This window comes from Ochotona princeps, chromosome 8 (genome assembly GCF_030435755.1).
Source record: "Ochotona princeps isolate mOchPri1 chromosome 8, mOchPri1.hap1, whole genome shotgun sequence".
In the NCBI taxonomy this organism is placed as follows: Eukaryota; Metazoa; Chordata; class Mammalia; order Lagomorpha; family Ochotonidae; genus Ochotona; species Ochotona princeps.
In genome coordinates, this window is record NC_080839.1 from 50,085,052 (window position 1) to 50,098,318 (window position 13,267).

A 13,267-nucleotide genomic window follows, 5' to 3' on the forward strand; every position below is an offset into this window, starting at 1 on the left:
AGCTCAACACAAGTCATGACATATATATATATGTATATATGTATGTATACAGGGAGATACATTTGGAATGCCCTGAAAATATAAAAACTAAAAATACATATCATGTATATTACTTCCGGTCATAATATTCTAGCCACAAATGCAAGTGGTTAGACAGACGGTGTTGTCTCAGGGTTCCTTTGAGTGCACAGGTTTGAATAAACAAAGAGCCCAATGAACGTGAAGGAGAAGTTTTTAAAATAAAAATGCTTTCACATATTATTACACTAAAGAACATCCAGGAGCATTTGTCCCTGCCAAGGGAGACACTGGTAACAGCACTTACTATAACCAATATTTATTGAGTAACTCTTTGCTCTAGGACCTGTGCTAAGTATTTCACATTTGGCACCTCTTAATTTTCACAACAATCCTAAAGGGAAGGTCTTGCTTTTATCCCTTGTAGTCTGGAGGGGGTTGAGGCCAAGTGACATTCAGTGACCTCCCTGCAATCACACGTTTAACAGTGACCTGGAAATCTGAATCCAAGGGAACATGCCTTCAGAGCTAGGTTTTAAACTCCTACACCAAGTAGTACTTTTTCAAGTCAAAAAAGGGCACATTTTGCTGTTGTTGTTCTTTTAAGGGAATGTATATTGTAATTCTCAAGAGGAAATTAGAAATAAATAGTCTATTTATTGCTTTAGCTTTGACTGGGGTTTATAGATATAAGCCATTTAAAAGCTTTGCTCCAAAGAAAGATGAGGCCATCTAGCAGGGTGTCCTTCTAATTACGGGAGAGGGTGTCTTTGGAAGTGGGAAAGGCAAGAATGGGAGAATCTTCATTAGTAATCTAAAATTTATCATTTGTCATTGTGCATCATGTTGCTAATTTTTTCAAATTGGTACTCTCCATTCAAGTCCCAAACAGGAGATAACACAAACCATTAATGATGCTCCGTAATAATGTGCGACAAACCGCAGAGTGCTGCATATGACCTTTCTCTTCTCAGAATCAAAATCCTGTGGAAACAGGTTGTTAAAAAGGAAGGAAAAAAAAAAAACACAAAAGCAAGTGGAGAGAACAAAATTATCTATAGTAGAAAGACACAAATGATTAAAAGTAGAAAATCATTTCTTATTTTTCTAAAGCAGCCACGAGGAGTAGCATTCTATTAGCTTCCTATCTGTTTCTATAGGGACTCCAGCAATGGCTGCGGCCTCCGACAGCTAGAGCTATTAGATCTTTTTTTCTTTAAACACTTAGCTCAACAGAGTTTAGACATAAGCCCACGTTTTATAGTGTGGAATACCCCGAGGATTCTCTGACAAGCAAAGATAAGAAGAAACTAATTTTCTTCTTTCTTCAATTGAAAAGTTGGGCAGTAAGTCTTATCCCCGAGTGACTGGGCTGGAGATTCATTTTCTGAATCTTCTACTTAATCTTCATGCTCACGACCACATTCACTTCCTTATTTTCTCTGTCCCAACTGTATCTTCTTTTCTAAATTCTTGAAGCTGTGTGACGCCTTAATCTATTCCTCTGAGCTATTTTTCTTATTTTATCATTATTTTTGGCACCTCTCCCTTAGAGTATTTTCACGCATGCAAAACAAACTCAGCTAGAAGTAGAAGAGCTTACCTGGAAAATATCATATTTACTTCCAATTATGACCAAAGGTATTGGAAATGGGTCAATGAGTTCACGATCCTGTGAACAAACGTAGTATTTTAATTTTTTTTTGCTATCTGCTTAGCAATTGCTACTTCTAAAAATAAGCCATTTTTAGTATCTTTTTATATGTTGATCTTATCTGCTTACAATGGAATTTCTTAGTTTCCACTTACTAAGCTACACTTCATAAGTGTAAATCTAGAAAAGATGATTCCCTGAAGTAATATATTTTTTATTTTAATATACAATATAACATCTTCCTGATACATATATTTTGTTTGTTATTTTATTCTAACTGCTCATTGCATGCAACAGCATCTAAACTACACCAATTTGTCCTGTTTTAACCTTATCTATGCAAAACACATTCATATAAACTCAGGACAATTTAAAACACTGCTCTTTAATTTCTAGATAATGTTTATGTAATTTGTCATGATCAAGTTATAATGAATATGTGATAGACACTAAATGAATGTGAAATACAGAGATGGTGAAGTTTATGTTAAAGCTCTATTCCTTGTTTAAATGTGGAGCATCATCTGGTCTCTGCCAGATGATTTTTTACAGTCTGTTTTTTCATGTTCATTGTACAGAGATTATAAAATCAATAGCAAACTATTGTAAAACTCTTTTTTTAATTGGTGTGATATGCCATAACAAGCACAGTAGACGTCTAAAAGACAGAAGACATCCTTTTTCTTGTTTTGCTGTTACTGACGTCTTAGTAAACTGCTATAATTTTCCAGTGAACAGGTTCATCTACATCAAATGAATTCCAAGTCATGCATAAAAATCTAAAGAAGTTGTTTGTGATGTTATCTTAAGTATATACTAGGCTAACAAGTTGAAGAATAATCCCAACAGCAACTCACTGGATGATCTTTCTGCATATTACTCCAAATCTTCTGTCTCATTTCAGAAGCTGCTTTAGAATTTGTCTTTCCCAGCTTCATTATCATTTTGTCTACATGGCTTTTTGTGGCTTGCAACAGATTTTCCATGGTGGGCCAAAGGTCATTTGGTTTTGAAAGATCCAAAACAAGAACAACAGAAAATGTCCTAAAGAAATAAAAACATCTTTCAAAAAAGACTCCAAATAAAATAACATTTTGAAATATCAGTTATATGTTGTGTATAAACCTAAATTGAAATGTCAATGAGGTGGTCACAGAAGGTGGATAAGAAATCGCATTTACTTTTACCATATTGGTTACTCGTTACTATGTCAATTAATTCCATGGTGATGTAAATTTTTGCTGATGGTATGTTGGAGCTTTTAATTGATCGGGATGATAGTCTGCTGGCTCTGTCTTCAGACCAGAGAGTGTATACCTAAGAAGCCGTTGAACTTATCTGGACAATAAGATGCTGGACTCTATGTTTGGTATATGCTTGCAATGGGGGAATCTCAACTGAACTTGAACTGTGGTTATGCAACAAGGTGGAGGAATCCACCATGGTGGGAGGGTTTGGGGAGGGGTGGGGAGAATCCCAGTACCTATGAAACTGTGTCACATAATACAATGTAATTAATGAATTTAAAATAAAAAAAAAAAAAGAAAGAAAAAAAAAAAAAAAAAAAGAAATATCAGCATGCTGAAATTTACCTAGGAATATTAACACTACACATTAAGAAGAAAATAGCATTATTTTAAAATAACAACAAGAATCTTATTTTTCCCAATGTTTTTCTCTAGTGATATTTAAGTGTTGCAACCCACAATGGGTTGGCACCAGTTTTTGTTTGAACTAAAAATAATGCAGTTCAAGCAGAGAACCTACAAGCAGTTGGGTCCAATAACATTGTATTTAGATCCAGTTTTACTTCTTTTTACTTCGATTTTCTCTACAGAAAAGAAGTAAAATCAGGAAGACCAGCAGTGACAACACAGTAGTCAGGTAAGGGAAGACGAAATAGAGTTACTGATAGATCCTGTAAGAGAACTGCCTACTTTATTCAATCCTCACAGTATTACTCCTAGATGTTATAATGGCCATTTATGGATTTGAAATCTGAGGTACAGATTTACAAAATAACCAGTAAAGTTTTACAGTCCCTAAGTTACATGTCTATCTGTTTTTATCTGTTATATTATTCTCTCTGAAAATACATCCCTTAACACTAGACGCAAATTACTGGCACCACCACACACATCTGTATTCTGTTTAGGAACTCATCTGAACTCAGCGACAAAAAACATCCTATTTAAAAAGCAGACAAGGCACCCAACCACACAGTTCACCAAAGAACATATGCACCTGATGCCACTGTTAGGAAAATGTAAACCCAAACTATAATGAAGTATTACATCACATCCAGTGTGAGAGCTACTGTAAAAAAAAAAAATCCAGGAAATAAGGCACTTGAGAAAATACAGAGAAACTGAAAAACTTTGATGGTAAAAATGTAAAGTAGTATAATTGGCTATGGAAAACCATATGGCAGTTCCTCAGAAATTTAATCACAGAACTACCATATGACCTAGCAATTGCACTTCTGGGAATATACCAAGATGAACTGAAAGCAGGAATTTGAATAAATACTTGCATATCAGTATTCACAGCAACATTGTTCAAAATAGTCAAAGGGTAGAAACAACCCAAACATCCAACGATGGATAAACTGAATAAACAAAACATGGCATGTACATACAGTGGTATATGTGTGTGTGCATAAAATATGTATATATAAAATATATTTTATAAACATATCTTAATTTCTTTATATAATTTGTCTTATTTATATAATTATAAATATATATATAAAATCTTCTGTAAAGGAAGGAAATTCTGACAACTGGCAAGTGAAACATGCCAATAACAAAAGGACAAAAAACGGATTTCATTTCTGTTAGGAAGTAGAGTAGTCAAATTTAGAAGGAGAGAAAGCAACTTGATGGTTGTCTAGAACTGGAAAAGGGGAAACTGGGGGCTGTTGTTTCTATAGACAGAGAGTCTAGAAAGGTGAAAAAAGTTCTGGAGATGGATGGTGGAGATGGCTAAAGTGAAAATACAAAGGACTAAGATGGCAAACTTTATGCTATGCTTAGTTTATCAAAATAAAAAGCAAACAAATCCGAGAGCAAGTGGTCATGGTATGAAAAAGCACAAAGGCCAACATGTCCTAGATTATCAGCGGAGGGATTCTGCCAGTAGAAATCAAGAAAGTAAGAAAATATATACTATTGAGTTACTTTGCTTAGTTCAAGTATACTAGCCATACTTTATATAGTTCAAGCAAAACAGTAACTAAATACACAGCTCATATAAATTCAGAAAGTAGTCTTTAATGCTTCAGCTACCAACATTTCTAGGACTAGCACTGTGGTATAGTGAGTTAAGCTGCCACCTATGATGGCAGTCTTCAAGTCCTGGCTGATCTGTTTCTGATCCATCTCCCTGATAATGTGCCCCCAAACGGCAGTGAAAGATGGCCCCAGGTGTTTGGGCCTCAGCCACCCATGTAGGCAACTCCAGTGGAAACTCAGGTTCATGCCTCTGCAGCCATTTGGGCAGTAAGCAAGGAGATGAATGATTCTCATTCTCTCTCTCCCTTTCTGTCTCTTCTCTCTGCCATCCTGCCTTTTAAATTAATAAAATGTATTTTTAAGATTTATTTATTTAATTGAAAGGCAGAGTACCAGAGGATAGGGAGATGCAGAGAGAGACTGATCTTTATCTGCTGGTTCACTCCTCAAATTGCCACAACAGCAGGAGTAATGCTGGTGTGAAGCCAGAAGCCAAGAGCTTCTTCAGGGTGTCCCAATTGGGCATAGGGGCTCAGGGACTTGGGCCATATTCCACTGCTTTTCCAGGCACATCAGCAGGGAGCTGAATTAAAAGTAGAGCAGCTGAGACTAATAACCTATAAAATCCCTGTGCAATTATGTTGTCAAGGGAACAATTTCTGCTATTTTAATAAGCTCATGAACAATAAGCTCAACTGTGAAAATAACATAATATAGACATTTTAGAAAGAAAATACATATACATATATATTTTTTCCTTTTACTTGAAAGGCAGAGAGAGAAAAGATTAAAAATAGAGAAATTTCCATCAGCTGTTTCATTCCTTAAGTGGCCACATGGGCTAGGTCTGGCTTAGGCTGAATTCAGGAGCCAGGAACTCCATCCTAGTCTCCCACATCAGTGGAAGGGACCCAAGCACTCGCTGCCTTCCCAGCCACATCAGCAGACGTGGAGCAGCCAGGACACTCAGCCAGTGCTCTGACATGTGAAGCTGGCGTTGCAAGCAGTGGTTTGTAGCACACCATTATTCTTGTTTCTAGACACACATTTTTAATAGTAAGCAAAAAAAAAAAAATTTTAGTTTGAGGATTTTAGTATGGTTATGTTTGGAGAAAGAAAGATGATTATAACTTTTTTATGGTGGTAAAATGTATATACTATATATTTTTTCCTAATGAAAAGTAACTATCATAAGCAAAAGAGAAAGGTTATTCAATGTTTTTACAAAATCAATTTTTTTGTTTCCAGTGCATTGGAAATTCTTGTTTACTTTTCATATTTCATAGCAAATGACATTTTAAAAATCTTATTTTAAAAAGAACTCTTAAAAGCCACAGGAATTGCTCTGTTAAAAATTCAAGTCTGTGGAAATGTTCCATGTAGCTATGAGGGAGGTTTTCAAAAAGTTCATGAAAATACACATTATAAGAAAATTATGTATGAATTTGAACATTTTTTTTACCAAAATAAACTTATTTGTTAATCCCTTATTCTGTAGATTTATTGAAGTACCTTTTTAAAACCCTGTGAAGTTATTACAAAGGTAACAGTATCTAACAGCATCTACCAATATCATTCTTTTAGGATGCTGGGCTTTGTCCAATGGAAGGAAATTATGTGCCAAACTAATTTCAGCCAAAAATGCTCTGAGGTTGGCAACTACATTAGCTGTGAAGATATTTTCCATGAATTCTTTTACTACTCAGCAATCTATTTTGGACTGGGGCCCATAACCCCTTTTCCCTCTGTTCATTCTAACCTTGATCCTCTCTCCTACAGCAGGCTCCAGCTGCCCTAGAGACACAGGCACAGGAAGGCCAAGGCCGCACACAGTGAGGTATGGAGGAGGCTGTGGGCAGACTGGGCTTCCTGCCAAACCCAGCATTTCAATGAGCCGGTCAGTTCCAGAAGGCCAGAAGTCTAGGGAAGGGGTAAGGAATACTGCAACAAGTCAGGGCCCAACAAGCACTAACTCAACAAGCACTAACTTTGGAAGAGTTCCCACCCTTTCAGCCTCTGGCCATCCTAGGCAGTAGCTCTCTGGTTCCTGCAGGTGTTGCCCAACCTTGCTGTGTCGACCACCAACACTGTCACCTACCCTCGCTGTCTCAACTTAACATGCCATCACGAACCTCCCTAATTCCTAGCCAACTTCATGCCTCCATTAAAGACAGGCACATGAAAAACCAGAGAGCTGCCAAATGCCACGTTCTGAAAAATAATGTCATAGGGAAAAGGTGGCTCAGTGTATGAAAACAGCTCACTGCACACAGAAAACACCCAGTTTCGTACCAAGTATATTTACAACGCTAGAAAGACTACAAGACATACTTTGACATATTAACAGTGGCTATTTCTTTTTTTTTTTATTTACTTTTTATTGCAAAGTCAGATATATAGAGAGAGGAGGAGAGACAGAGAGGAAGATCTTCCGTCCGATGATTCACTCCCCAAGTAACTGCAACGGCCGGTGCTGCGCCAATCCGAAGCCAGGAGCCCAGATCCTCTTCCAGTGCAGGATCCCAAGATTTTGGGCCATCCTTGACTGCTTTCCCAGGCCACAAGCAGAGAGCTGGATTTGAAGTGGAGCTGCTGGGATTAGAACCAGCGCCCATATGGGATCCTGGCACCTTCAAGGCGAGGACTTTAGCTGCTAGGCCACAGCGCCGGGCCCAACAGTGGCTATTTCTTACATGATTCTGTATGGGCTTCCCTTTGTACTTTTCAGTACTTTTCCTAAGTTTTCTATATGAGCATACATTGTTCTTGTAATAGATAAAAGAAAGTAAACTACATTACAGTTACAAAAAAATACAGAAAGCATTGCAGTTTAACACACAGAAGGGAAACAGACAGAATCCTTCAGTAACAGAAAACCCGTCCTTTGGAATTCTGACCCACAAAAGCCTGCCCAAATCCACCCTGTGGACACCACTGTGCGCCTGGAGCCCCTCTCAAAGCTCACTTGCTTACCTTAAGGTGTCACTTGTGATTGGTATGCTGATTAAGTCCAATAAAGAGGTTCCTCCACCTAGTTCCCAAAAGTGAGCAATATCTTTAGGCTGAAAAACAAGTTTTTAAAAAATTACATATTAAAAGTTTTAAGTTTTAAATTCTAGTGAATTATTCTTTTTTCTTTTTATTGATTGCATTGCATTATGTGACACAGTTTTATAGGTAGGGAATTATTCTTTAGAGTGAATTATTTTGGGGAGACAGCGAAGAGCAACATAGAGAGAGCTCCTATCCTCAAGCTTACTCTCCTGCGATGACCAGCACTGGAGTGGGCTGAAGCCAGGAACTGGGAGTTCAATCCATGTTTTCTATGTAGGTAGCAAGAACCTATTTGAGCACAGACTGCTGCCACCCATGGGCTACAATGGCAGGACGCCAGAGGCAGGCATCAAACACAGGCTCAGTGCAGGATGCCAGCACCCCGGGTGCCCTACTTTGCTCTGGCCCAGTTCCAGCTAGTGCAGGCATTTGCAGAACGAACCAGTAGATGGGAGAGTGCTGTGTATCTCTCTCTCCTTTCCAAGTAAAATAAATAGATGCATATTTTTAAAGCTTTCTTTCTCTTTTCTATTTCCCATCCTTCAAAATGACCACAGCATCTTTTCAAAAGATCAAAGAAAAACATTAAAAATATGTGATTTAAATATATCCATAAATGCCAATTCTATTTCTACCTTAATAGAAGATACAAGCAATTCTGATTTTATCAACACCACATTTAGCATACATTTACACAAATTTCAAATAAAGTTAACCAGTTGAACAAACTTGGATTTGAAGGAATTCATAATACTAGACAGAAGTAAAATAGTTGAATCTGCATTCTGACTTAGGACAAAAGAAACTCACAAAATGAATTAGAACTACAGAAAAGGCATGAGGATAGGGAGAACCACGAGGCAAAACTGGTGGCAGACCAAGACGACCTGAGGCAAAGTAGGAACAACAGTCAGCCTAACTGCCGTGGGGAGTGTGCCCGGGCTACCAGGCAGAGACTGCTGCTCTTCACGGGACTCTGCTAGGACTTGGCAGGGCGAGGCAGTGAAGCAATTTACAAGTAAGAGCATCTATTCCACGAGAACCTTCCCAGACTGCTGGCCAGCAAAGGCTCTGCTTTCCCCTAGACACTGGAGCGACAAAAAAAAAAAAAAAAAAAAGTGCTTTTATTAGGAACTCTGAGGAAACATCAAGAAAGACAGGACGTTTCCAGGAATAATATGCATAACAAAACATCTAGAGAAAGAAACAGATGGAAAAAGACCACCTGAATTTTTATATATCTGCTATCATGAATCTGGAACATACAGCACTATTTGTGTTATTTTTAAAATATTTATTTATTTGAAAGCTAGAGTTACAGAGAGGGAGAGGGAGACAGAGAGAGAGACAGACAGAGAGAGAGAGAGTCTTCCATTCATTGGTTCATTTCCCAGATGGTTGTAACAGCCAGTGGTGGGTAGGCCAAAGTTAGGAGCCAGTAGCTTGTTCCAGGTCTCCCATGTGGGTGACAGGGACCCAAGGACTTGGACCATCTTGCACTGCTTTTTCCAGGCCATCAGCAGGAATCTGGATCAGAAGTAGAATAGCTGGGGCACAAACAAGCACCCACATGGGATGCTGGCATTTTAGGCTGTAGCTTTACACTGCTCCTACAGCAAATTTCACATGAGTGTGATTTATATTTTTGGCAAATTATCACGTCATTATCTACAAAATCATTCAGCTGTTGATATTTGCATCAATAATATTTGTGAGAAAAAAAATTTTTAATGGGGAAATCTGTTTTGAAGATGTTTGTGTATTTTTAAATTTTATTTAAAAGGCAGAGTTATAGAGAAAGAGGGAGAGACAAAGAGAGAAAGATCTTCCACCCACTGGTTCACTCCTGAAATGGCTCCAAAAGCCAGATCTGGATCAGGCTGAAGGCAGGAGTAACACTGTCCTGGTGTCCCATGTTAGGGGCAGGGATTCAAGTCCTTGGGTCATCTGCTGCTGCCTTCCCTGGTACAGGAACAGAAAGTTGGACTGTTCGTGAAGCAGCTGGGATTGGAACAAGCACTCTGCCAAGTCATGCTGGCACTACAACTGGCAGCTTAACTCTCTCTGCCACACCACCTGTCTCTGGAAAACCTCTCTTAATTAACTTTGAGGAAGGGAAATCTCTAGAATTCATTTCAAAAGTCAAGTTTATGAAAGCTGTTTCAGGATCTCAACTGAAAAGAACAATTACATCTCAAGGTTTATTACATCAGAATTCGGGTGAATCACAAAAACAAAGTTCTCTTACATCTCAATATGTTGCTGCTGCTTTCGTCTTTTTAATTTCACAGTTTTTATGACCAAATTTGTTGTTGAATGCAGGAACACACAACAGGCAGTTGTGATTCTTTGTGAACCGTCAATGAGCAAACATTGGGTCTATAACAATCCATAAAAATGTCTTTGTTATGGGAGGAATAGGACCCTCTACTCTATAGATTTTCCCTCCACAGATCCAAATGTGCTTAGAAAGGACTCCTTTTCATGTGACAATTTCTTTTGTTAAAAAAATTTTTTTATTTGAAAGACATTTACAAAGAAGGAAAGACACTGAGAGCCATCGATCTTCCATCTGCTGGTTCACTCCCCACGTGACCACAATGGGCAGGGCTGAGCCAAACCAAAGTCGGGAGTCAGGAGCCTCTTCTGGGCCTCCTGTGTGGGTACAGGGGCCTCAGCACTTAGAGTATCTTCTGCTGCCTTCCCAGGCACACTATCAGTACACTGGATTGGAAGTGGAGCAGCCCGGACTCAAACTGGTGCCCATATGGGATGCTGGCAGCACAGGCAGAGGCTGAACCTACTACACTATCGCACCACAGACCCTCATCTCAAAAGAGATCCTACTTAGGAATTTCTCTTCTCAAATTCTTCTACCTGCTCCCTAGCCTCCTGAATAGTATCTAACATTCCTCTGAAGGGACACAAAAACACGCTAAAATAGGATTATGACCATGAACTGATGCCCCTACAAAATGCTGTCATACCAGGCAGTTGGTTCTACTTGCTATGCCACAGTTCCAGTTCATCCTTATTTATTTATAAAGATTTTTTTTTTTTTTACTGGAAAGTCAGATTTACAGAGAGAAGGAGAGACAGAGAGAAAGATCTTCCATCCATTGGTTCACGTTCCATGTGGCTGCAACAGCCAGAGCTGACTTGATCTGAAGGCAGGAGCCAGGAGCTTCATCCGAGTCTCCCACATGGTTACAGGGTTCCAAGGCCTTGGCCATCCTCTACTGCTCTTCTGGGCCACAAGCAGAGAGTTGGGTGGGGAAGTAGGGCAGCTGGAACATGAACTGGTGCCCATATGGGATGATAGCACATGTAAGGTAAGGACTCCAGCCACTAGACTACTGCACCAGGCCCTCCCTTATTTAATTTTAAAATATTTATCTTCATTTGCATGAAAGGAAGACCAACATGCATAGAACGAGAGAGGGAGAGAATTGGGTGGCAAGGTGCCCAGACGACAGAGAGATTTTCCTTCCCAAAAGATCTATTTTTATTTGAAAGACAGATTTTATGGTGAGAAGGAAATATATAGAGAAGGTCTTCTATCTGTTGGTTCACTCAGCAAATGGCTGCAATGGCCAGAGGCGAGCTGTTTTAGAGCCAGTGTCTTCTTCCAGGTCTTCCACGGGAGTGCAGGGTCCCAAGAACTTGGGCCTTCTCTGCTGCCTTGCCAGGCCACAAGAAGAGAGATGGATGGGAAGTGGAACAGCTGGAACACAAACAGGTGCCCACATGGGATGCTGGCACCACAGGGCAGAGGATTAGCCTACTGGACCCTTGTGCCAGTCCCCAAGAGAGCTCTTCTCCCATCAGTTGGATTCACTCTCCAAACACCTACAACAGTTATGGCTAGATCAGGCCAACAGCAAGAGCTAGACATGCCAACCAGTCTTCCACATGGGTCACAGGGGTCCAAGCAACTGAACCATTGTTTGTTACATTTCAAGATGCTTTAGGAGAAAGCTGGCTTGGAAGCAGAGGAGCCAGGACTAGAATCAGCACTCCAAAATAGGATGCTGGTATCGCAAGGGATGGTTTAACTCGCTGTGCTATAAGATGCACCTCTAAAAATGCTAACGATGTAGGGATGAGTGTTGGGTGCCATGTTGAAGATACTTTTTGGGACACCCGTACCCCAAGTTCAGATGCCTGAGTTCAAGTCCCAGGTCCCTCTCCCAATGTCACTCTTTTTGCTGATGCGCATCCTGAAAGGCAGCAAGTGATGGTTCAAATGACTGGGTCCTTGCTACCCATGCGGGAGACCCAACTGAATTCCCAGTTCCGGGTTTCATTCTGGCCCCAGCTGTCAGGGGCATTTAGGGAGTAGATCAGCAGATGGGAGATCTTTAAAAACACTGATAATATACTAATAATTTGGTTTTGGATAGTGTATTTCCATAAATACTTCACAAGTGAAGCTCATATATTTAGATTTTTAGATAGTAACCCACAAAATTGTTCTCATTTGAAAAAAGGAAAAGTTACATTAACACTATTAACATAAGTGATCCAAAGAACCATCTAGAGTTAAAGTTACAAAGGGATCATATTCTAGCATTTTTAGATATAAAAAATGAGAGGGGGAAAATATTTTCCATTTAGATTGGATTCACATCTGAATTGCATTTGAAGTTTGAGTGCACAAAGCCATGAAGATATAACTGGATAATTGGATATGCTTATTGATGGTAGGTAGGACAGAAAATTTCAGACATCAGTGTCATTATTTCCCCATCTGAGAGCAGAGCATTAATACTTAAAAAGACACTCACTGTGTTGTGGCCCTTTGCTCTTCTTCCATAGGTATATTCCAAAGCTAAGGTTGGTTTTGGTGGCTCATCCCTGATCAGTAAAGGCAAACAGCGTTACCATGGTGGAGGGTATTAGTTTTATCCATTATCCTCTTACCCAAATCATTCTAATCTATTAGCAAAGAAGCTGCCTATGTATAATAGCATTAAGGTAAACATGAAAAAGATTTGATATAAAAAGCAAGTCTTAAAAAAAAAAAAACCATCTTAGTGGACTGTAGTGGCAGCTGCAGAAGCAAAGGAAGGTGTGAACTGGTAGCCCCTACAGGCACTGCTGAGCGAAAGGGTGACGGGGATAGTGCGCCACCACCCCTGGCAGCACAGGCTTGCTGCACTGGGGCTGCGTGAGAAGCACTGACATCAGGTTTATGCCCAGTCCTGGTGGGGATGCTGGGACATTCAAGACTGCTCACGGAAGGGAATACCAGTGGGAGACTTTTATATAGTCCCCTGTCTAAATCATAGCTCAAACATGGGCATCA

General features: G+C 39.5%; 1 protein-coding gene across 1 annotated transcript in view; it reads right to left on the minus strand.

Moving 5' to 3' along the window:
- The window catches only part of DYNC2LI1 (dynein cytoplasmic 2 light intermediate chain 1), a 39,555-nt gene that overhangs the window by 13,804 nt on the left and 12,484 nt on the right, over positions 1–13,267 (minus strand). Inside the window, exons 4-8 of the mRNA XM_012926242.3 lie at positions 12,747–12,816; positions 7,879–7,967; positions 2,530–2,716; positions 1,622–1,690; positions 925–1,002 (exon numbers count right to left, since the gene is read on the minus strand). Coding sequence (XP_012781696.1) covers positions 925–1,002; positions 1,622–1,690; positions 2,530–2,716; positions 7,879–7,967; positions 12,747–12,816 — 493 coding nt within the window. The remainder of the gene's footprint in view (positions 1–924; positions 1,003–1,621; positions 1,691–2,529; positions 2,717–7,878; positions 7,968–12,746; positions 12,817–13,267) is intronic.